General features: G+C 42.5%; 2 protein-coding genes across 2 annotated transcripts; both read right to left on the bottom strand.

Moving 5' to 3' along the window:
* Positions 1-1,408: 1,408 nt before the first annotated feature.
* Positions 1,409-9,420, bottom strand: LOC106611763 (ubiquitin-like protein 3). The gene is made up of 5 exons (XM_014212313.3): positions 8,447-9,420; positions 5,609-5,717; positions 5,164-5,250; positions 4,826-4,903; positions 1,409-3,430 (listed from the first exon to the last, which is right to left on the bottom strand). Exons 1-5 carry the CDS (start codon positions 8,471-8,473, stop codon positions 3,378-3,380), a joined length of 354 nt encoding a protein of 117 aa, XP_014067788.1. The 5' UTR covers positions 8,474-9,420; the 3' UTR covers positions 1,409-3,377.
* A 195-nt stretch (positions 9,421-9,615) lies between these two features.
* On the bottom strand, positions 9,616-25,663 carry LOC106611764 (cationic amino acid transporter 3). The gene is made up of 12 exons (XM_014212315.3): positions 25,510-25,663; positions 19,164-19,585; positions 18,606-18,767; positions 18,233-18,404; positions 17,844-17,962; positions 16,871-17,093; positions 16,376-16,515; positions 16,153-16,255; positions 14,209-14,444; positions 13,855-14,021; positions 13,517-13,625; positions 9,616-13,348 (listed from the first exon to the last, which is right to left on the bottom strand). The coding sequence occupies exons 2-12, from the start codon at positions 19,528-19,530 to the stop codon at positions 13,206-13,208; spliced, it is 1,941 nt and encodes a 646-aa protein (XP_014067790.3). The 5' UTR covers positions 19,531-19,585; positions 25,510-25,663; the 3' UTR covers positions 9,616-13,205.
* Between the last annotated feature and the right edge of the window lie 183 nt (positions 25,664-25,846).

The following is a 25,846-nucleotide window of genomic DNA, read 5'->3' as shown; positions in this document are numbered from 1 at the left end:
CAAAGTTATTCATCCTGAAACAGTTTGGAGTAGCAATGCTTTCAACAGATGCTGCTTCCCTGTGTCCAGGTCAGTTCCTGGTTATCACCTCACAGTTCAGACCCCTCTTATGACCATCTTCCTCAGCTTCCCTCTGTGTGTTCTTACTAAATCCACTGCCAGACAGAAAACTAGAAGCTGCCAGACAGAGACATGAGCAGATGCATGGAAGGACAAGTAGTTTGATTTAAAAAGATTAAGAACGGCACTAGGTTTTAGAATAATTCAGGGGTCTTGACGTTTATTGCCAACGTCAACTGGAAACCTGGAGCTCCCTTGGCTATGCGTCATAACCAGATTTTTCCAAAACAGACAAGAGAGAACATATCGAATAATAACAGCTCAACCAAATGTTATGACTCAATCATCACAACATCAAAAGCATTTTCTGTCCAAGTCTCAGACAGAATCCAAGATGCCCAAACTTACTTCCAACAACAGAAGCAACACTAATATTTGACTCTTTGAACACATTCTAAAACCAATCTGGTGACCGATTACGTTTTAGTTATCCAAGTCCACATATAGTAATCCAGTCACACTTGTTCTTATCTTTTGTTAATGTCATTTGTGTGATACTGGAGAGTAACTATCAGTCTACTAAACCAATTCACTGCAAAGAACCTCTGAATAATAGACAATGCCAGCCAATCATTATTAGTCAGATTAAAACTTTATATAACAGCCAACATTAACATTTTGCCCTTAGAGGACGGCAAAAGAGGTATTAATCTTACCAGTATGGAACTAAACCAGGTGTTGGAAGAGTAATATGCCTCAGCCCAGGAGCCAGGACTAGGACACTGCGAGAGTATTGAGTATCTACACAACACTGCCACCCAGTGGCAAGCCACATGCTTAACTACAGTGTTAGGGAAGATACTCTGAAAACATAGTTCAAGCTACCAATTACTTCCCACTGAAAGAATTTAAGCTACCCTTTAGAAATATGGCTGACTTTTAAAAAATTACTTTGAAAAAGTAGTTCAGTACATCCAAACTATTTCCTGAAAAAAGAAATCTGAACCGTCAGACTACAAATTGCAAGAACAGATCACCTTGGGGTCTTACGTTAATAAAATGTTACAAATGAGGATAAGGCAGGCCTGATGACAAAATAAAGGAAGTGATTGCCTACTTCACCCATATTTTAGCTAAAAAGTAGTGTTGTTCCAGTAGTTAGCTACATGGCAAAAAAGTTACGAACTACTGAAAACACGACCTAGATTAGAATTTAGTTCAACTACCACCAGACTACTGCAAAATGTAATTAAATTACTAGTTGAACTACATGTAGTTCACTACTCCCCAACACTGCTTAACTAACTTGATTTCTACTCTGCTGTTCCTTTTAATAAAAAAAAACAAGTCATATTTAAAGATGTTTATTAATTTATAATACCTTCAATACCTTTTTGCATTACATTTTTTTAACATTTATTCATATTGAGATAAATTTCATAGCAGTGGTTGACGAACACTAACCAAAAGACTCACTCAAAAGGAGCCACACTGTTTCCATGGAAACCACAGCCACCCAAGACCAATCTGCCCTCCTACTCAACCACCTGCATAACTATCCCCCTGTTCTCACACACTCACTCACTCAGTATTTAGGCGCACGAGCACACACACGTCAAAAAACACACCCATTACTCACTCTCAAACACACTAAGGCTGGGTTTATGCAGGCAGCCCATTTCTGATCTTTTTCTCCACTAACTGGTCTTTTGACCTTTCACATCAGATCTTTTTCAGAGCTTTTCAGTCAAAAAAAAAACAAAGCCAATAACTGAAAAATATATATCTGAATTGGGCTGCCTGTGTAAACGCAGCCATACTGTCTCACTACACAGACATTTCCCCAGCCCATCCACTCACACACAGAATGTGATCATCTACAACTCATATGCATTCCCAGACATATACATACAACCCCTGGAAGAAAAAGTATTCAATTAACAGGAGTCAGACAAAAACAGAATAAACAATACAAGATAAAAAATTGCAATATTAATGATTACAGAATAAATCCAAAATCATAAAGGCAAAAACAAACAGCATCCAAACAAAGAGGTGGTAAAAATACATAACTTCCTCATTTTCCAGACGGTACCATCACCAAGCCCTTGCTCCCTCCCATTCCTCTAGCCCTCATGTCCTGTAGGAAGCCCTCCCACCACCACCTCACTTGACTGGCTCCTGGCGTCGATTGCCTTACTCCTCACTCAGGTCAGACGGGGAGTGGCGAGGATACGGGGCTTCCTCATGAGACTGGGTGTGGTGCAGTCTAAACGGTCATGTTGATCAGAGACGTAAGCCATTCAGAATGACACAAAATGGTCACTCAGAAGCACTCCTTCAAAATATTTTCACTCAGTTTAAAAAAGAAAAAAAGAAAGCAAGGCTTCACAACCAGGGGGAGGACACGTAGGAGTTAGTTTAGATTCTTCTTCTAGCTAAACCCGTTCATCCTCAAGGAGGTGATCCAACATGTCAATGTCACACACATCCACTCAGGTGTTGACACAGCTGTCCATTTACAACTTTGAACTCTTCCTCTGTGTTGGTCCAGGAACGAACACGTGCGGCCCATGGCACAGAAAGATGCCCCATTCCAGTCCACTGGTGCTACGGCAGACTAAACACTCCCTGCCAGTATGAGGGAACTACTGTACACAGTCTACATCGGGTGAGGGGGACGGCACTTTGTATAACAGTGGGAAATGATTCTCTTCCTCTAAGACGGGAAGGGGATGGGAAGATTAAGACCATACATAAAACTTACAAAGACACACTTTTTAAAAAAACAACCCAGTTAAGTGCCAAACCCGTGGGAACTTCTATTTCATTAGCAGAAAGACACATGGAGCAAACTGTATGCCGAGTCTTCAAGGGTAATGCAAACAACTGTATGCACAGTACGGGTCAATGCTCCAAAGAGTTCGTTAGTATTTCTTTGTAAGGTGAGTCTTCAAAACCTTTATATCCCCCCCCCCCCCCCCCCCCCAGCTACACAGGATATATTCTCCTCCTGGGTAACCACAGATATTATATGTACAAATTCTTAACATGAAACAGAGAGAAGGAAAGGCAAAATTTGGCAAAAGGGTGAACAAAAGAAAATCAATTTGAATAAACTGGCACGAAAAAAACTACATAATTCCTAAGCCACCGATTGGGCCAGAGTGCAACAAACACGTGCAAAAGACCGCCCGCTGACAGCTCTGTGACCCATCTTCCTGTGATCTCCCCAAATCCAGGGTTGACGGGCAGACAGAAGCCGAGCATAGGATGAATGTGGGGGAGGGGAGTGAAAGGATTGTTGTTTGTTGTTTTTACAACAGCAGACAGCAGTTGCTCTCTGTGATCTTCTCCCGGTTACGCTGACCTACAAAGAGGACGATACAAAGAAACTTGACATCAGACAACGAAAGAGAAAATATCACACCAGGCTTTCAGGTTTAAAGGGACAATAAGGCCTATAGCTGTAGCAATTACAGCTCAACAGTGTCCCTGACACTGGTGTTAAGTACTAAAGTAAAAAATACTTTAAAGTACTACTTTAGTATTTTTTGGGTATCTGTACATTTATTATTTTTTACAATTTACTTCACTACATTCCTAAAGAAAATAATGTACTTTTTACTCCATAAATTTCCGCTAACATCCAAAAGTTACATTTTGAATGCTTAGTAGGACAGGAAAATGGTCCAATTCAAGCACTTATCAACAGAACATCCCTGGTCATCCCTACCTCCTCTGAACTGGCGGACTCACTACACACACGCTTCGTTTGTAAATTATCAAATCGTATTTGTCACATGCGCCGAATACAACAGGTGTAGACCTTAGTGAAATGCATCCTTACAAGCCCTTAACCAACAATGCAGTTAAGAAAAATAAGTGTTAAGAAAGTATTTACTCAAATAAACTAAAGTAAAAAATAAATGCAAAATAAAATAGAAAAATAAATAATTAAAGAGCAACAATACAATAACGAGGCTATATACAGGGGGTACTGGTACAGAGTCAATGTGCGGAGGCACCGGTTAGTCGAGGTAATATGTACATGTAGGTAGAGGTAAAGTGACTAATTATGTCTGAGTGTTGGAGTGTGCCCCTGGCTATCTGTAAATTTAGAAAATGGTGCCATCTGGTTTGCTTAATATAACAAATTTGAAATGATTTACACTTTTACTTTTGACACTTAAGTATATTTCACTAATTACATTTACTTTGATACCTAAGTTTATTTAAAACCAAATACTATAACAGGCTGACTACACCGCTCGCGTCGCAAAATAAATTTAGAAATCTAAATGATTCAATCATTGCACCCACACTGCTCACGAGCGTCTGCGTGGCCAAGGGCTAAAATAGAAGTCAGTTCTATTTGTGACGCAGATCACGCTGCAAGTCCTGCCTCTCCCATCTCCTCATTGGTTTATAGAAGCAAGTACCCACGTGCCATCTCATTGGTTTTACCCACGTGGGGAACTGAAAGACGAACGAGGTCAGTGGCGGTAATACACCTAATTCATGAAAGTTGCCAATCGCAATATAAAGTCAAGAGACAAAAAGACTAGAACGAGGAGAGATGACTAGAAACGATTCGGTTGACCGTTTTTTGTGTGGATTAATTGACGGCGTAGAGGACCTTGTGCATTTCAGGTAAAATAACTCAATGTTTATATCCCAGGACAAATAAGCTAGCAACAGCAAGCTAGCTAAATAGGACAAATTAGAGTCAGACAACCAGAGAGCGCGAGAGAAAGGTTCTCACCATGGGAGTTAGGTTCTGGCAGGGTCTCTCTGGCAACCAAGTGCATGACAGTTGTTCGGCCAGGGGGCAGCTTTAAAGCTTTGAAAACAAAAAGGACAGACAATGAACAATTCATATGCAGAATATATAATCACAAGATAATCCTCTTTAATTATGGCATTAGTAAGCATGCTCAGAACGCCCATTCTCCATCTTTGATGACAAGTTCATTACAGTGAATGTCCTCAACTGTGGCACGTTTTAAATCAGACTTCATTTCAAAGGACAAAGGTCATACAGTATTCACTAGTGTATTTTAGCCCGGTAGGATGGTGTGTGTAAAAGGGTCCATCAAGTACCTCCCAGTGTGACACTGCCATGCAGGAAGCGTCCCTGGAAGATGAGGCGCAGGATGCTAGCGCTGCCCACCTGCTCCTCCTCCCATCCTGATGCAGAGATGAGACAACAACAGAGCAACACTCAGAAGCAGTCTAATAACACTAGCGCCAGACAGCCACTCAGAGACTTCCTGCAGTGGTTTAACACACAAACATGGCTGCCATCGTCAGTAGTTTGAAGGCGGCATATAAGTGTGGAGAGCCAAGGCATTGTGTAACTGTTCCTATAACTGGAAAGTGGTCCCCGTGACAAGAGCCAGAAAGCATGTTTTTAAATCCGACCCAGACTAAGAAGAATTAAGAAAGTTGCAAAGTGACCTGATTAATTCTGCAATACAACTCAATATAAAAACAAAACAGTGTTGTGGTTGTTCCCTGATCCACGTCCCAACATGCACAAACTCACCCAAGGGCCAGTTATCAAAGACGTGCTTGGCGATGTCCATGGCCGAGTCGTTGGGGGAGAAGATGAAGTCTTGTGTCTTCCCACTGACCAGGATAAGACGCAGATTCACCTGAAAATCGCCCAAACAAAACATCTTAATAAACCTACACATGCTCTACAGAAATCCTACAAAATTCCAGAATGATACAGTCTACACTTCCACCCCGTCGAGCAATGAGAAGCATGTAGCTTAGCCTAATCACATGGAATCCTTCCGTTTTCTCTCACCTCGAATGACATGAGATGACCCTCGGAAGCCTGCAAAGAAATTGACATTCCTGTCTAATTAGATTTCTCTGGTGCAGATCTCAGCCCCGTTTGACTGGGCTGCTTCCTTCAGAGAGGACTGAGCTCGTTGTGAAGTGAGCCCCTATAGCAGGACAATGCACAGATAAGGGTGGAGCTGGGGGGGGGGGGGGGGGGGGGGGGGGGGGGGGGTGAAGTGGGCCTTCAGCGCTGTGGGCAGCTCTTCTCTCTGGGCTGTTGGCCTAATGCGATAACCCCAGGTGTCCCAGACAGCCGTGGGCCCCGTTATTAAATTTACATGGCCAATGCGTAACCCAGGGGCGTAGTGGTGTGTGTGAAGGAGGGAGGGGGCTGGGGAGTTTTCCCTGCTCTTCTTTGTACCCACCCAGTACACTAAATGAACCCATTAAAAAAAAATTGAAGCAAAAATGTGTTGGCCATGCTGTTGCACTTATTGTACTAGCAACTTATGACATGTTAGCCTTAAAAAGGCTTAAAAAAAATTACATTAAAGGGACCATTTCATCTTTGTTAGTCATTTACAGAATCCAAAAGGAAGTTTCTTTTTAGGAGACTTGGGTAATTGCATTTTTTTCTTTCATGGATTTCAATCGCTCCTTGGTTTAACGATTACATCATCAACATGGTGTGTGTGCAGAGTTTGGCTGGGAATAAATGCTCTCATTGAAAATCAAATGAGGACAACAAATGAAGGTAAGGCAGGTTGTTCAGGGTTCTGCAATGAGTCAAATCCCAAATGCCAGAGAATAAATGAAGAACCCCCCCCCCCCCCCCCCCCCCAACTAATTATGTGGTGAACTATGATTTCTACAAAATAATAAGTCGTACGGGTATTGAAATCCATTTGGGAAATAGGGAAAGAAACAGCATTTCACATGAAGTAGTGCAACTCAGAGGTTACTGTCAGATGCTCCATGTAAATGGAATCTATTATAAACTCATCAATTCGACAATCATAAAATATCTACTACCGGTAAGTAGCCTTAAGCATACATGTCAGCTCCTATACAGGAAGAGACCCCTGGCTCATAGCCTTCCCTCCTGTGGTGGCAGCAGCCCCAGGTCAGGACCTCTAAGAGTGAAAATAGCTCTGAAGCATCATTAGCCTATGGCCGGAAGCCACACTCCACCCCTCCGAAACTCTCCATCAGTTGACAGATCGTAACACGCTGCGCACATACACTTCAGAGTAGATATTGGTATCCCACCACAATCCAACAAATGGCTTAGAAATCATGGCAAATATCCTACCATTAAACACTATCATATTTTGGATACCAATATCAAAGTTCCGGTAAAAATTGAATGGGTAATTCCCCCACATAATTAAATATGTTTATTTGTCCCTAAACCTTCTGTTGGTAAATCGGGTAAGCCAGAACAAAGAATCTGTGCCACAAGGTGTGTCGCCAGGATAGTCCTACACTGAGCTGTTTACAAACACGCCGACCCTACTAAGCAGAGGAAGCGCCTCCCCCTATGCACTGCATAACCTCTGAGTGGGGTTAGATACCAAAGTCATCATTAACAAGCCCCCCCCCCCTCATACCATTTATCCTCAACCAAACAAAACAACTCGAATCTGCCTAGCTGCCCTTGGTTCTTTTTTTAACCATCATGGATATCCTCTTAGACTATCCAATCAAGAGAAACATTAGCTTCAAAAACTCAGCTTTGAAGTAACAGAAAAGGTCTGTGCAACACATGCGTGCATTGGAAACAGAAAGGCACTTAGGCCGTATTGCTACTAAGTCGCTCTGGATAAGAGCGTCTGCTAAATTACCCAAATATCAATGTAAATATGAACAAAATATTTGCAGAAGTAGACAATCACTCTAGAGCACTACAAGCTGGCATAGGTACAAAAGGGGAGGCAGCCTAGAGTAGCCTACCAGCCTTTTCATTGATTTGAGATCGTTTGTGATTTCAAATTGACTGGTTCTTCTCAGTTCCTACAATCAATTTCCTCTTCATCCCTGATTTAACACAACAGTGCCATGGACATGGTCCTTTGCCTTTACACATGTCAACTGGGTTTGTTTGGAGAATAACAGTATCCAAAATGGGTGGAGCTGTGATTTTGTGATAGGAAGACAATTAAGGCTCACCTCTAGAAAAAATGTGGATCAATCTCAAAATGTAAGTGACAGATGATCATTACAGAAACAGCTCTTCTGTTTGTGAGAGTTAACCTTAGTCCCTGATCCTGGCTCCTAACCCAAAAATACATTTACTGCATCTCAGTGCTAGAGGCGTCACTACAGACAACACCCTGGTTCGAATCCAGGCTGTATCACAACTGGCCGTGATTGGGAGCCCCACCGGGCAGCGCACAATGGGCCCAGCGTCGTCCGGGTTTGGCCGTCATTGTAAATAAGAATTTGTTCTTTACTGACTTACCTAGTTAAATAAAGGTTACATTTAAAAATGGAAAACATAACATACATTGTAACCATTTTAATATTAGACATACGGGGCTCAACATTGGATCTTATGCAGTAAGGATTGTGTTGGGTTGCAATGAATACTCACCATATCGAGATCCCTTGCAGTTGTCATGGTTCTGAAGCCGATCTGAACAGAACCGACTGTACTGCGCTTCGCTGGTTGAGACCGGGCCAACCCCCTGGCACAAAGAGCACTGTGTGCGTTTCACTACTCTCACCCCTCTTTCCTTCTCTGCTTTCAACAGCCTAGCACCTTCTCAAGCGCGCTGACAACGTGAACAAATTGGTTTCTATATTCGCCCGTTCGTGTGATATCTGCGAACGATGGAGGCTAGTAGGTAGCAAGCTTATCTGCCCAATCAACCACTGTCTAGCAATCATACACTCACTGCTAGACAGTCGCTATTTAGCTAGCATTTGGCTAGAAATGAGCTAGCTAGCTTCAGTAGCTTGCCAACACGAATACTTAGTTAGCTAGCTATTACAATCACAAACACATTAGTTAGATGGCTCTAAACCTGTTGCTTTAACCTTAATTACGATTTTTACTGAAACCCCTCCGTTACTGCTTGACAATATGTAACTAGTAACATGGCTAGCTAGCAAGGAGCTAAGTTAACTAGCTGACGTTACTTCTGGGTAGTGGCAATTTACAAGGTTGGTTTCTTGAAGAAAACATATACTTCACTAACGATTACGTTTGAGTGAAGAAGCTCATTACGGAAACATTGACAGAAATGTGAAGTTAACTAGCTAGCTAATAAGTTACCTGGCTAAAATCAAAAAAGCTAGCTAAGGTTACCTGAAAATATCGGACTGCGGCAGAAAAGCGGAACAGAAAAGACAAACAGCGATATCCCTACCCTTAATCTTACTAATAACCTCAAGGTTTCGAAGACTGTACCAGTATAAAACAAGTACTTAAAGATTTAGCTACGCATCCCAATGGTTAAAAGTATCCAATGTTCGAGGGTTTCTTTTGGTCAGAAAAACATCGAACCTAGCTGCTGCTTGTTGAAGAATAATGGCAGGACATTTAAAAAGACACAGGAAATCAGCTGGTTGTCAACATAGGAAACGAAAATACACCACAACAAAGTATGTCTGGGAGTTGAAGTCTTGCCATAAGATTCCATTTTGATTTAACAAATTGACACCAAGGCAATAAACAACATACATTTGGATAATTTGTGTTGAACCCACCTTTTACAGAAAGCCTGGGAAATTATAATTGAAAGTTAAGCCAGAAATCAGTTTTCATTTTGGATGATTCAAATTTACTTACAAAAAAACATTTATACAGTCATTTCTCTTGACACATTTACAGATATAAAATAGTTTAAATAGTACATGTTCTCATGAGTAAGAATACAAATGGTCATGAAACAGTCAGTACACAATCTATTATTTAAAAAAAAATACTGTTCTGATGACCTCAAGGTTATGTCTGTTAAAAGCAATGTTGGTTAACATAACTTTGTAACTTACTCCACAAAACATTGTACGGAGACACTTATGTAATCTGCAAGGCTTTGCAACATGATGCTGTAACAAGCTTTGAGCCCTTTGGAACCATTAAAAATGGTTAAAGAACTGTAACAAAACAAGCAGGCCAAACAGAAATACCAACCACAAAACACAATAGAATGTATAATTAAGCAAGAAGGCCCGAGGGGGTGTGGTATATGTGCAAGACAACGCAGAGTGCCTGCATACACTACTTAGCCATGGTATATTGTCAATATACCACAAACCTCCAAGGTGCCTTATTGCTATTATAAACTGGTTACCAACGTAATTAGAGCAGTTGCGTCATACCCATGGTATACAGTCTGATATACCATGAGTTTCAGCCAATCAGCATTCAGGGCTCCAACCACCCAGTTTATGATGTCTTACGAATTGAAAAGGATTAGCAAACCGCTATACACGTACTTGAAAGTAAACAAAATAACATTGTAAAAGCTCAACACAGAGAGAATGGAGAAAGTCAAGCACAAACGATATTCATTGTTAATGGTTTCATAACCTCTCTTTACAAAGTTGTTTTTAGAAACAATGACAGTCTGAAAATATCCCCACTTTCACTCACAGCTATTTGTAGTTTGTTTTCTAGCCCATTTTCAATAAGACTGGACTGTCTTGACCTTAAAAATCTTAATTTGATACCAATAATAGCGGATATCAATTGTAATTGATAATCTGTGGTGACAATTTCCACATCAAACAGGCATAGAATACAAATAACAGTTTCATACCCTTGAAGTGAGCAACTGAAAATGTAGACTGAGGCACATAGTTAAAAAGCAAAAAGTTGATGTAAACAACACCACACAAAGTTTCTATAAACAAAACTTGACTGAGGCTGGTGGGCTTTTCAGTTCAAGTTATTAATACATTCAGTTAGACACTCAGTAGAGTTAGCGATTAAAACCCAGGCCCCTCTTTCAATGACACAATTATATACAAACAGTTATGTACAAAATTATACATGGAACCAGTCATGTGGGTAACATGTACCACAAGCTTAAGACCTTCGAACAGAAATGTAACCTGAAAGCCTTTTAATGCAACTCCAGAAATTATATTAGGTTCATGTATTGGAATCCCTTCTCTGCCTTTCACCAGTGTCAGTTTTGGGCTGAATATACTTTTTTCCCCTTTTTTCTCAGTGTACCTTCCTACAGACATCTCTCTCTATTTGGTAGAGTTTGTATATCATCATGGTACAAAAATAAGTAATTTCTCTCATCACACAATCTCTACCTTTAAGCCTTTGAGAGCATCATTTTAAACCGAATAATAATTTGGGCAGCTCTTAAAATAAAAATCATTTTAACATACATAAATATATATATATATATATGTATCCAACAAAAATATACATGCATGTTTCTGTATAAATATTTAAACAAAACTATATAAATTATTGTTTAAAAGAATATTCGAAATTTGAACTTTTGGGTAAGGACTGGCAATTTTGACAATTTTATTTAATTGTCAATCATCTCTCTATAGTGCAGACAGTGAGTTCTGGGGTGGTTTGACACTGCTTGGTATTGCCTGTCCTCAAAGAACACAAGTAAAACCATAGTGATTGACCTACATGGACAGGAGGACACGCAACACCACGTACCCTGTTGATGTGCTTACTGACTCACAGGGCAAAGACACTAGAGATCAGATGTCATTTGGGGGAAAATGGCTGAATTGAGGCAGAAACAACCAGGCACTAGAATAACACGTTAAAGTGGAGAAACTCTGTTTCCTTACCATTTGTACCACCTAAATGACATCATCATTGAGACAAAGAACCCTTTCAACATTTAGATATGCAGAAATGTGGCAAGTTCATGTTGACAGAGTATATACAGTGCACTCGGAAAGTATTCAGACCCTTTGACCTTCTCCACATTGTTACAGCCTTATTCTAAAATGGATTAAAAAAAAAAAAAATCCCCTCAATACCCCATAATGACAAAGCAAAAACAGGTTTAATTCTCAATTATTATTATTTTTTTAATCACATTTACATAAGGATTCAGACCCTTTACTCAGTACTTTGTTGAAGCACCTTTGGCAGCGATTACAGCTTTGCGTCTTCTTGGGTATGACGCTACAAGCTTGGCACACCTGTATTTGGAGAGTTTCTCCCATTCTTCTCTGCAGATCCTCTCAAGTTCTGTAAGGTTGGATGGAGAGTGTCGCTGCACAGCTATTTTCAGGTCTCTCCAGAGATGTTCGATCAGGTTCAAGTCCGGGCTCTGGCTTGGCCACTCAAGGACATTCACAGACTTGTCCCGAAGCGACTCCTGCGTTGTCTTGACTGTGTACTTAGGGTCGTTGTCCTGTTGGAAGGTGAACCTTCGCCCCAGTCTGTGGTCCTGAGCGCTCTAGAGCAGGTTTTCATCAAGGGTCTCTCTGTACTTTCTTCCGTTCATCTTTCCCTCGGTCCTGACTAGTCTCCCAGTCCTTGCCGCTGAAAACATCCCCACAGCATGCTGCTGCCACCACCATGCTTCACCATAGGGATGGTGCCAGGTTTCCTCCAGACGTGACACTTAGCATTCAGGCCAAAGAGTTCAATCTTGGTTTCAGACCAGAGAATCTTGTTTCTCAGAGTCCTTTTAGGTGCCTTTTTGGCAAACTCCAAGTGGGCTGTCATGTGCCTTTTACCTAGGAGTGGCTTCCGTCTGGCCATTCTACCATAAACGCCTGATTGGTGGAGTGCTGCAGAGATGTTTGTCCTTCTGGAAGGTTATCCCATCTCCAGAGGAACTCTGGAGCTCTGTCAGAGTGACCATCGGGTTCTTGGTCACCTTCCTGATCAAGGTCCTTCTCTCCCGATTGCTCAGTTTGGCCGGGCGGCCAGCTCTAGGAAGAGCCTTAGTGGTTCCAAACTTCTTCCACACTGTCAACTGTGGGACCTTATGTAGACAGGTGTGTGCCTTTCAAATCATGTCTAATCAATTGAATTTACCACAGGTAGACTCCAATCAAGTTGTAGAAACATCTCAACGATGATCAATGGAAACAGGATGCACCTGAGCTCAATTCCGAGTCTCATAGCAAAGGGTAAATAAGGTATTGTTTTTTTTATTTTTTATAATTTTGCAAAAATTTCTAAAAACCTGTTTTTGCTTTTTCATTATTGTGTGTAGATTGATGAGGGAAAACATTAATTGAATCAATTTTAGAAGAAGAATAAGACAGAATGTTAAGACAGTCTGTTGTGGCACAATTTCCAGACAGTTGAAAAACAAACAGATAAGAATGTGCACCTGTTCAAGGCTTGCGTGGTATGTCGTTGAGGAAAATACCATCTACTCCACCACTATTCTCCTCTAAGGCATCATTCCTTCCACCTCACTGTCATCCTCTGCCAGGTAGTTGGGGCTCTTTGATCGGAGGACTGGCTCAAATTTACCGCGGTTGGGTGTGGCCTCTGAGCTGTTCTTAATCCCGTAACCAAAGTAGATGATAAAACCTAGGAGAGAGAGGGAAGAAGGAAGAAAAACTGATTTAAACAGTGATAAACTACGGCATGCCAAAGGTAAACCTCACTGACACACTGTACTTGCGTAACACAAAGTTGTGTAACAACACAGATAGGCGCAAGAGGCAAATAAATAATAGGGGTGGCAATCTCACTAACCAATAGTCATCCACACGGCAAAGCGACACCACGTTGGCCCATCCAGCTGCATCATGAGGTAAATGTTGACAAAGATACTGACCAATGGCAACACTGGGAGTAGGGGTACCTGAAGGGATTCAAAATGTTTATTTTCTACATTAAACCACACACTGGACATATTCAAGTCTAACAACTACAAAATATTTTCTAAATCACTTTTATGTGAAGAGCTGATGATCCAAGTACAGACAGACCAAGTGGTTACTAGGAGAATGAGGAAACCTTTAGTAAATGGGAACTGGTTCTCAAGAAAATGTACGTGAAATGAGTAATGTGACTGAAAACTCCCATCATACCTTAAAGGTGAGTGACTGTCTGCTCGGGGGCTGTCTCCAGATGATGACCACACACAGGAAGGAGAGGAAGGCCAGTATCGCACATATGGTGACCCACACTGGGTGGCCACTCACCACCTCTGCCCCACACACAGACAGCACTATGCACAGCAGGGTGAACACCACAGCTAAAGAGAGAAGAGAGATTGTTAACTTAGCATGTATAGTGGAATCTTATTAAATCATTTATATGTATTCTCTCATTTGTATTATCAGACAGCTGCTTCCAGTATGCCAACCCTCTCAAAAAAGGCTCACTTAAATATAGCTTCAAACACCATCAACACTTCACCCTGTCAAAAGGGGGAGACTCACAGATGACAGCGGTAGTGATGTAAACGATGAACCCGGAGGTCTTGGTTGGGACGTCACAGCTGGGCACCAGCAGCATCTTGAGGATGAACCGCTCCCTGAGGGGCCTGGTCTCCCCCTCCCCCTCCTGGCCAAACTCATCCCCACTGTCCCCCTCTGCCATGGCTGCCCTCTGCAGACCCACCAGCTCCACCAGCTTCTCACTGGCACCACTGACACCCAGGGTGCCCGGTTGGTACCTGAGAACAAATACACATACAGTTGAAGTCGGAAGTTTACATATACCTTAGCCAAATACATTTAAACTCAGTTTTTCACAATTCCTGACATATAATCCTAGTAAAAATTCCCTGTCTTAGGTCAGTTAGAATTACCACTTTATTTTAAGAATGTGAAATGTCAGAATAATAGTAGAGAGATGATTTATTTCAGCTTTTACTTATTTCATCCCATTCCCAATGGGTCAGAAGTTTACATACACTCAATTAATATTTGGTAGCATTGCCTTTAAATTGTTTAACTTGGATCAAACATTTCATGTAGCCTTCCACAAGCTTCCCACAATAAGTTGAGGAATGGGCCAAAATTCGCCCCTGGCAGAGCTGGTGGAACTGAGTCAGATTTGTTAGGCCTCCTTGCTCACACACACTTTTTCAGTTCTGCCCACAAATTTTCTTTGGGATTGAGGTCAGGGCTTTGTGATGGCCACTCCAATACCTTGACTTTGTTGTCCTTAAGCCATTTTCCCACATCTTTGGAAGTATCCTCATGATGCCATCTATTTTGTGAAGTGCACCATTCCCTCCTGCAGCAAAGCACCCCCACAACATGATGCTGCCACCCCCGTGCTTCACGGTTGGGATGGTGTTCTTTGGCTTGCAAGCCTCCCCCTTTTTCCTCCAAACATAACGATGGTCATTATGGCAAAACAGTTATATTTTTGTTTTATCAGACCAGAGGACATTTCTCCAAAAAGTACGATCTTTGTTCCCATGTGCAGTTGCAAACCGTATTCTGGCTTTTTTTATGGCGGTTTAGGAGGGGTGGCTTCTTCCTTGCTGAGCGGCCTTTCAGGTTATGTCGATATAGGACTCGTTTTAATGTGGATATACCTACTTTTGTACCTGTTTCCTACATCTTCACATGGTCCTTTGCTGTTGTTATGTGATTGATTTGCACTTTTCGCACCACAGTACATTCATCTCTAGGAGACAGAACGCGTCTCCTTCCTGAGTGGTATGACGGCTGCGTGGTCCCATGGTGTTTGTACTGCGTACTATTGTTTGTACAGATGAACGTGGTACCTTCAGGTGTTTGGAAATTGCTCCCAAGGATGAACCAGAATTGTGGAGGTCTACATTTTCTTCTGAGGTGAGGTCTTGGCTGATTTCTTTTGATTTTCCCATGATGTCAAGCAAAGAGGCACTGAGTTTGAAGGTAGGCCTTGAAATACATCCACAGGTACACCTCCAATTGAATCAAATGATGTCAATTAGCCTATCAGAAGCTTCTAAAGCCATGACATCATTTTCTGGAATTTTCCAAGCTGGTTAAAGGCACAGTCAACTCAGTGTATGTAAACTTCTGACCCGCTGGAATTGTGATACAGTGAATTATAAGTGAAATAATCTGTCTGTAAACAATTGTTGGAAAAATTACTTGTGTCATGCACAAAGTAGATGTCCTAAACCGACTTGCCAAAACTATAGTTTGTTAACAAGAAATTTGGGGAGTGGTTGAAAAATGAGTTTTAATGACTCCAACCTTAAGTGTATGTAAACTTCCGACTTCAACTGTAGGTAGAATTCAGTCAACCCTTACTTTACTAGTTACGTTGACTGAGAACATTTCATTTACAGCAAAGAGTTGGATATTTGAGGAATCAAATGTGTTTGTGTATGACTCTTTAAGTCATACACTGTGTTAGCTAAAATCCTCTGTGCTAACCTGAGGATAAGCACGCACACAGCCACTAGTGTGTATGCCAGGAGAGTTCCTATCGACATCAGGTCCACCAGGGCTGCCAGATCAAACAGGAATGCCATCAGGGCTGCCGAAAGAAAGAATACGTTTCAATTTTAAGCAGCATATAGTAGCAGCTAAACAGTTGACAGAAAACTAAGTGTTGGTGCACAAAGGAGATACTTAGTAAAGCATGAGCTAAGCTTACCTGCTACAATACCCGACACGATGGTGGCTAACAGGGGGGTCTTGGTTTTGATGTTCATCTTTGAGAGGAAACGGAAGAGCAGGCCGTCCTCAGCCATGGCATAGATTACACGGGGCATGGGGAACATTGAGCCCAGTAAACTGGACAGGGAAAAGAGAGAAAGACTCAGACAAAGTAGTCGCCATCACACAGAGGCCAGCCATGTGTCTGGACAATCCACAAACACTGAATGACCCCGAAATATAATTTAACACACGAAACAAACACTTTTGGGTTTATATATTCCACATCATAATTTGTGTCCGTTCCTTTGCCTGCAAATAATCACAAACAAAAAAGGAATTGAAAGCACAGTATATGAAAATAAACATCCGTTCAAACACAGAAATAAATATCTAACTAAAAATAGCCTGCCATCTGGGTGCCTTTCAACCTTTGATAGAAGCGCACACAAGGCCATGAGGAAGTCTCTATGGGAAACTGTCTGTCAGTCACCTGGTGGAGAGTGCACAGAGGGAGCCCACAGCTACAATGTAGCGGGCAGGGTCCCAGTGCACATACTTGAAGGCCTCTGGCAGCGGGCTTTCTTTGTTCAGCAGGTAGTAGGGCATCATGAGAGTGAGGGCCGCAGACACCCCGAAGTAGGCAAAGAAACAGATGAGCAGAGAAGCCACGATACTGATGGGGATGGAACGCATGGGGTTCTTGGCCTCTTCACCTGTGGAAAAAGATTGAGACGGTTTAGATTTGACAGTCGTCAACCACAGGTACATTTTACATTGACTTTTTAGCCATTAAGGGGACGTGCTTATCCAGAGAATACATTTTCATACTTTTTCATACTGCTCCCCCGTGGGAATCAAACCCACAACCCTGGCGTTGCAAGTGCCATGCTCTATCAACTGAGCCACACGGAACCAAAACATTAAGAACACCTGCTCTTTCCATGACAAAGACTGACCAGGTGAAAGCTATGATCCCTTATTGATGTCACTTGTTAAATCCACTTCAGTCTGTGTAGATGAAGGAGAGGAAACAGGTTAAGAAATAAATTGTAAGCCTTGAGACATTGATTGTGTATTTGTGCCATTCAAAGGGGGAATTGGCAAGACAAAAGATTTAAGTGCCTTTGAACGGGGTATGGTGGTCGGTGCCAGGCGCACCAGTTTGTGTGTCAAGAACTGCATCGCTGCTGGGGTTCACACTCAACAGTTTCCTGTGTGTATCAAGAATGGTCCACCACCCAAAGCACATCCAGCCAACTTGACACAACTGTGGGAAGCATTGGAGTCAACATGGGCCAGCATTCCTGTGGAACGCTTTTAACACCTTGTAGAGTCCATGCCCTGACGAATTGAGGCTGTTCTGAAGGCAAAAGCAGGGGGTGCTGTGCCACTCAATATTATGAAGGTGTTCTTAATGTTGTGTGTAAATCATTGGTGTCAAGAGACGAGAGGAAATTGCCTACTTGTGGTTGCGATGCAGTCGAAACCCACAAAGGCGTAGAAGCAAGTTGCTGCACCAGAAAGGACTCCACTGAAGCCGAATGGAGCAAAACCCCCGTTGCCAAACTTTTCTTTAATGATCCTGGACAAAGGAAGAGCAGGGGACTGGTTATAATTATTATTTAATAAAGTTATTGAAGTTGCCTGGAAAATAAAGAAAAACGGCAAAGAGAAAGATAATAACTTCATATTCAGTCTTCAGGAAGAGAACTGGTATCCCTAGTGGTTGATGTCTCTAAAGGAGTTCATATATTCAACTACTCCCTAGGGCTGATTTTAAAACACCATTCCTGCCTAATAAACCACTCCTCATGAGCTCTTCTGTCTGTCTGCCGGCTGGTTGGTGACTCACTCTGTATCAGTGATGTTGGATGTGTTGACAAAGTGTTCGACAGTGAGGTTCCAGTTAGCACGGTCTCCCTTCACCAGTCCTGAGATGATGACGAAGCCCAGCACCACCAGGTTGACCCCCGTGAAGATCTTGTTCACCAGGGCTGACTCACTCACGCCAAACGCCAGCAGGCCTGTGTGGGTGTTGGCAAAGTGTCAGGGCCACAGACGTGGGCAGCGAACAAGCACAGCCAATCATAATGCTACACTGAATGGGCACTCTTCGCATGCCCTAAGGCAGGAATGAAGAGCCCTATTATTGTAGCTGTATTTTCGCTGAGGGTGTGTATAATGCTTTCAAATGTGTTCAGAGTTATGTTAAATGAGAGCCTCACCAGTGAGCAGCAAGATCAGGATGAGGGCGAAGAGGTCTGGGTATTCAGCCAGAATCTTCCCAGGGACCTTGATGGACATGGAGGCTCTGAAGAAGTCTGAGATCTTCTGTTCAACCAGGTTGTCAAAGGTGGAGCTCCAGGCCCGAGCAACACTGGCTGTGCCTGAAAGTGAGAAGAGGAAGGGAGAGAGAGGAAGAGATTTATAATGACAGAAGTTGGAGTCACACTTTCAAGGGCCCTTCTGTCAAGTGGCAATCCTTCTAGAGGACCAATCTGCCTGTAAAACCTCTTCAGCTCAAGTCATCAGAATCTTAATTATTCAGCTACTCAGAATTGCTGATCATCTCAATTGACTGTCTTGGGTATTGCAGTAATATCCCTGCTTAGAGTTATGAGGAAAAATTATCATTGCACCTCTCATATCCTGTTTTAACCTCAAACGTGTTTCTTGCAACTTTATAAGATACAAACATTTCAAACGTTCCCTCCCTCATTTTGAATCACATCCCTTTTTAATCTCAAATCCCAAATTTTCTCTAACTCCCACTTCTGACTCACCTATGACATAGGAGAGGATGAGGTTCCAACCAGTGATGAAGGCCCAGATCTCCCCCACTGTCACATAGCTGTACATGTAGGCTGAACCAGTCTTTGGCACACGGGCACCAAACTCAGCATAACACAGACCAGCAAGGACGGAGGAGAGCGCTGCGATGAGGAAGCAGAGCACGATGGCTGGGCCGGCCTTCTCCCTGGCCACCTCTCCAGCCAGCAAATAGACACCGGCCCCCAGAGTGGAGCCCACCCCCAGGGCTATCAGGTCCAGTGTGCTCAGGCAGCGGGCGAAGTGGCTCTCTTCCTGGTTACAGTCCAGCGCTCGCCGCCTGAGCAGCATCTTACCAAAGGAAGCTAGCTTCTCAGCCATGGTAGGACAGGAGGTCACCAAGTCAAGAGGAGATGAAGGATCTTCTTACAGCCGACTGGGGAAGAGGTGAAATAAATAAAATACGCTGCATTCGGAAAGTATTCAGACCCCTTGACTTTTCCCAATTTCTTTTTACATTACAGCCTTATTCTAAAATTGATTAAATTGTTTTGTTTCCCCTCATCAATCCACACGCACACACAAAATACCCCATAATGACGAAGCAAAAACAGGTTATTAGAATGTTTTACACATTTATTCAAAATAAAAAAACTTAAATATCGTATTTACATAAATATTCAGACCCTTTTATTTGACCTTTATTTAACTAGGCAAGTCAGATAAGAACAAATTCTTATTTTCAATGACGGCCTAGGAACAGCGGGTGAACTGGCTTGTTCAGGGGCAGAACGACAGATTCTTACCTTGTCAGCTCGGGGATTCGATCTTGCAACCTTTCGGTTACAAGTCCAATGCTCTAACCACTAGGCTACCTGCCGCCCCATGCTATGAGACTTGAAATTTAGCTCAGGTGCATCCTGTTTCCATTGATCATCCTTCAGATGTTTCAATCACTTGATTGGAATCCAACTGTGGTAAATTACATTTATTGGTCATGATTTGGAAAGGCACACACCTGTCTATATAAAGGTCCCACAGTTGACAGTGCATGTCAGAGCAAAAAAAACAAAGCCATGAGGTCGAAGGAATGGTCCTTAGATCTCAGACAGGATTGTGTCGAGGCACAGACCTGGGGAAGGGTACCAAAACATTTCTGCAGCATTGAAGGTCCCCAAGAACACAGTGGCCTCAATCATTCTTAAATGGAAAAAGTTTGGAACCACCAAGACTCTTCCTAGAGCTGGCCATCCGGCCAAACTGAGCAATCTGGGAAAAAGGGCCTCAGTCAGGAAGGTGAACAAGAACCCGATGGTCACTCTAACAGAGCTCCAGAGTTCCTCTGTGGAGATGGGAGAACCTTCCAGAAGGACAACCATCTCTGCAGCACTCCACCAATCAGGCCTTTATGGTAGAGTGGCCAGACGGAAGCCACTCCTCAGTAAAAGGCACATGACAGCCCACTTGGAGTTTGCCAAAAAGGCACCTAAAAAGGACTCTGACCATGAGAAACAAGATTCTCTGGTCTGAAACCAAGATTTAACTATTTGGCCTGAATGCCAAGAGTCACGTCTGGAGGAAACCTGGCACCATCCCTATGGTGAAGCATGGTGGTGGCAGCAGCATGCTGTGGGGATGTTTTTCAGCGGCAGGGACTGGGAGACTAGTCAGGACCGAGGGAAAGATGAACGGAAGAAAGTACAGAGAGACCCTTGATGAAAACCTGCTCTAGAGTGCTCAGGACCACAGACTGGGGCGAAGGTTCAACTTCCAACAGGACAACGACCCTAAGCACACAGCCAAGACAACGCTGGAGTGGCTTCAGGACAAGTCTCTGAATGTCCTTGAGTGGCCCAGCCAGAGCCCGGACTTGAACCCGATCGAACATCTCTGGAGAGACCTGAAAATAGCTGTGTAGCAACACTCCCCATCCAACCTGACAGAGCTTGAGACGATCTGCAGAGAAGAATGGGAGAAACTCCCCAAATACAGGTGTGCCAAGCTTGTATCATCATACCCAAGAAGACTGCTCTCACACACACACACCACACACACACACACACACACACACACACACACACACACACACACACACACACACACACACACACACACAGTCAAATTCAACAGGAGTGATTTTGAAGGACAAGCCCAAACATTGAAGTGTTTATCACGGCCCACTCTTGGATGGAGAACTGCTTTAACTCAGCAACATTAGGTCTGGACTTTGACTAGGCCATTCCAAAACTTCACATTTGTTGCTTGAAAACGAGCAGTTCATGCTTGAAAACCCATACATGTCACTGAGTTAAAGCAGTTGTGCATGTAAGAGTGGGCCAGAATTCCTCCACAGTGATGTGAGAGACTGATCAACAACTACAGGAAGCTTTTGGTTGGAGTCATTGTAGCTAAAGGTGGCACAACCAGTTAGAGTGTAAGGCAGCAATTACTTTTTCACACAGGGGCATTAATATTTCAGATCCAATAAAAATAAAAGATAGACAGTCAGGGAGAAAAAAATTACAAATAAATGAATTTAGCATTTTGTTATGTTTGAGCAGAAAACAACATTATCCATGGCAAAGTGCATAGAATTGCAGGAAACTAGCTTTAAAACTGCAACAACAAAATCTCCATGGCAGAATATGTAGAATCGCAGGAAAATCGATTTAAGACTGAAAAAAAAAAGGAAATTGGCCTAAAAATGCTAAAATGTCAAATTTTGCCACAACAACGGTCGACCGAGCTCATTGGCATACCCCTCTACCACGACAACCATCTAAGGCCCTTTTTGATCCAGAAAAAAACCTGATTGGTACAGATCTGTACCTGGGACAGAGCTCGTTAGAATAATAGCCAGTGTGTAGAATAATATCCAAACATGCAAAGGAGGATATTACATTTTTCTACCTGTTCAGGATACATCACCATGAAGAGTGACATTCATAATTATGCATTTATGTACAGAACAGGGACCCATGATGTCATTCTGTTACCGGGTGTTTATCCACTTCACTTAGTAGTTCAATAACCAAAAGAGATTTTTTCAAACTCAAGGTGTCATGTTGTAGCTGACACACCATTCTTTCTGACATCTTTCAATCTTAATTCGGGGCAGACATTTAACTGAGTTTTTGGAAAACGTGGTCACATAAAAAATTCTGTTTCCTAATTTGACATCTGCACTGTTCTTTAATTAAATGTGTTTTTGAAAAATGTTCAGTGGGAACTGTTAAAAGTAGTCATTGAGCTTAGAGTTGTATGGTTTGTTTAACTTTGCAATCAATTGTTTGGCATACTTTTAAAGCGAAAAATAGGAGGTTCAGCATCATTCTGTTAACGTGGAAATGCCCATATGCATCCTGTGTAAAACCCCATTCTCTCTACAGATCTCAACCTGACACTAGGATAACATGCTTATAATGGCAGGCAGCCATTTAGGCATAGACAGTGACAGCTCTGTCCCGACCTCTGGCTGGTGGTCCCTCACGGGAAGAAAGCCATGCAGTAGTGCTGACCAGTACCCTGACCTTGGCAGAGACCATAGTGAATCTGAAAGACTAGCTAAGGGAGAGATTTAAGAACCCCATTCATTTGCAGCCAGAAGAAAAACTAAAATAGGAGAACAAAGAAGAGAAGAGGGAGAAAGGGGGGAATAGGAGGAATGGCAGCGACGTTGGCAAAGAAAGCATGGGAGAGAGAGAGGGGAATGGAAAAACCTGATGAAGGGCCTCTGACTTGACACACCAGACCGATTACATTTTAAAGAAGCATAAGAAAAATAGAATCGCCACATTCAACGGTGCCCAAAACAGCTACCATTAAACAGGAAGGAATAGCCTAGCTGTCTAAGCCCACTGTTAGGGAGCCATGGTTGGACATAATAAAGCTCTCCTGTCTGGTGATGGCTTCAGGTTGAAGGGTTGATCCAAGGCGCGCACACACACACACACACACACACACACACACACCGGAGAGGCCATGCAAGTTTAATCAGGTCGAGTCTGGGAAATACACCTTATCAGGAGGAAGAGAGCGTCTATGTCAACTCTGTCTGGCTGACGGAAGATAATGCCTACAGGGAACACATACCACACAGGTGACTGCATAGCATACACCCATTCATATCTCAGGCCCTTGTTCTCAATCTGTAGTGTACACACTATAGGCTATGAGTTCAACAAATAGGCATAACTCAGTCACCATTTGAACAGTAACATATTGCTGACTTTTGGCTGACAATAGGGATACAGTCAATGGGATTGCAAGGTCTGACTGCCTGCGTGTTTTAATCTACTAGAATCAGTAGGCTGACATACTAGCCAGGAGAAGTTGAGCCAGCCAGTCTCTGCGATTACAACTAGGCCTAAATCAAGCAGAGTTGGCCTTTCTCCTCCATTAAGAGGATAATCGGCAACGTTACGTAAGCCTTCTAACCTTCTTGGAAATAATTTGCCATGACTATGGGCTCTATTCAAGCTGTAAAGCGTTACAGATTCTGCAATAGAAATGTAAAGGTAATTTCCCATTGAGCCGTCATATGCAGCGTTTAACGTGAATGAGGGCTCTGCTAAAGCGGGAACATTGCTTTTAAATCTCAATCACGCTGTAAAGCTGGACTTACAACGCGGATTTAATAGAGCCCTGTTTGTGTAGCCTAGAAAGAGTATGGCGTAGTGTGTGGGCTACACTAACCAAAGTCTTAGCAATAGGTTGTGGGAGCTGAAGTAATGAGTCGTTCTGGTCATGTATAAGCAGGTGTATTCTCAATACAATTGTAAAAGATAGAAGAACCATTGTAAACAGAATTTATGACAGAAAATCTGGCCTAAGTGCCAGGACATTTCCGAATTCAACAACACTACCTTGTTGTCTGGCCATGACTACAAGTCGTTCCATGCTCACAAAGAGTTTTAGTAAATAAAGAAAAAGAACAGTTCTATAGTTCATGATTAAATTTAAACAATTCAAGTTAACAGGACACTTTCAGGAGACCAAGCATCATATGACAATGGAATCATTGCCAATGTTTGCTAAGGAATGAGGCAGGGCATAATGCTCAATTTGCAGGTCCTGGAATCCAGGACGGGTGTTTCCATGGTTACCTCGCTTCACCTCATCTGAAATGACACCAGTTGGTGCAGACTGCATTTGCTATTCATCAGATCCTTGCCTCCAAAAGGGCAATCTAATTATGGGCCATGATGACAACAGAGCATCAGCAGCCAGCTTTCTTTTTATTAACGCACCCATGTCTCCACAATAATGCAACTCACCAAAAGGCTGAAAGATCTTCTGGAGTGCCCATTCTATACATGGAGGTTAACTCTCATAGTAGGCTTATGCTACTCATTTGATCACTTCCAAGAGAGCTGTTTACCTCATCACCCTACCAACACCACACACTATCCTCTCAGCCCGGGAGCACTCATAGGTCTCAAGCAGATGAAATTTACTCAGCCTGGGAATCTCTCCATGGAGTGACACTCCTTCAGCAGGGCTCTTTCACACTAGTCTTTCCAGTCACAGTAAATTACTAAAACACGTAAACATTACTTGGAATCCCAACAGAAGGTAGGTGTGGTGGTTTGATTGGTGGTTAGGTTTCTTGGCTGAAAAAAAAAATTAATAAAAAAAATACCCTACAGAAATTTTAGACACCAGAAAAGACATGCCTCAGCAGGTAAATTTGAACTTAGTTATGCAAACCCTTAACATAGAGCCAAGCATTCCACAATAGAAACTGTCAGTACTACGTTTGCAGATTAAGCAGCAATGGGATATCCAAGGCTGTATTTGATTGAAATATATTGTAGTTGGAGGGACATTATTACCTAGCTAGGCAAGATTAATACAGTCAAGAGTGAAAGGGCTACAGGCTTGCACAGAGCAATGAAGAGGTCAGTGTTTTGACATGGAACAAAGTAAACAGCCACCCACCTGATTCCAGGGGTACAGATGGCTAGATAGGTCAAATACTGAATGAATGGTCGACACTCAAATATTAATCTAGCGAACTACATAAAACAACGACAGGCTCAGATTTACGTTTGGATTCAGCTAGCTATTGCTGACGATGTGAGTCAGAGCCCGCGAGTCTTGTAGCCTGGAACAAAACGTAGTCGCACGTGGATTGTGGTAGCCATGCTGGGCATGGCGAAAATGTCCAGCAGACCAACCAACAACTGCCACATTCGTTCCTGCTACTGCTATTCACTATACATCTCCCTATCTTGAATGACTTTCAGAGTTCATTGATTCCTATCGGTGAGCGGTTGCATTTGGTTCACTCTTGGAACACATAGCTAGCTAATTCAACTTACATTCGATGCCTTAGGTAAATAACTTATAGCTACATACCTGAGGAATTGATGGGCAAAGAAATAAACTCTGCGATCAGATGGAACATGTCTTTACAGTCCGAAAAAAGGTGTGACTGTAGAATATGACTACTCTTAAGTGGCACAACCAATGTATTTTCTTTGGCTAACAGTGTAAACATCCCGCCTCTACTCAACTCTCATTGGTTGTCATCTTCCGGGGAAGATTAATGTGATTTGTCAGACGTCATTGGAACGTAAGCAACGTCAATACCTTTTCATTACAAAAGGTAAAATTTCCACATGGAACGAATGTGTTAAATTCCTTAAAATTATGAGTAATTTAATTTTAATAGAACGGACGTCTATTTATCTAC

The sequence above is a fragment of the Salmo salar genome, chromosome 09 (assembly GCF_965601325.2).
Source record: "Salmo salar chromosome 09, fSalSal1, whole genome shotgun sequence".
NCBI classification, from domain to species: domain Eukaryota; kingdom Metazoa; phylum Chordata; class Actinopteri; order Salmoniformes; family Salmonidae; genus Salmo; species Salmo salar.
The sequence above is the reverse complement of the archived record's forward strand: the minus strand, read 5'-3'. Positions and strand labels throughout refer to the sequence as shown.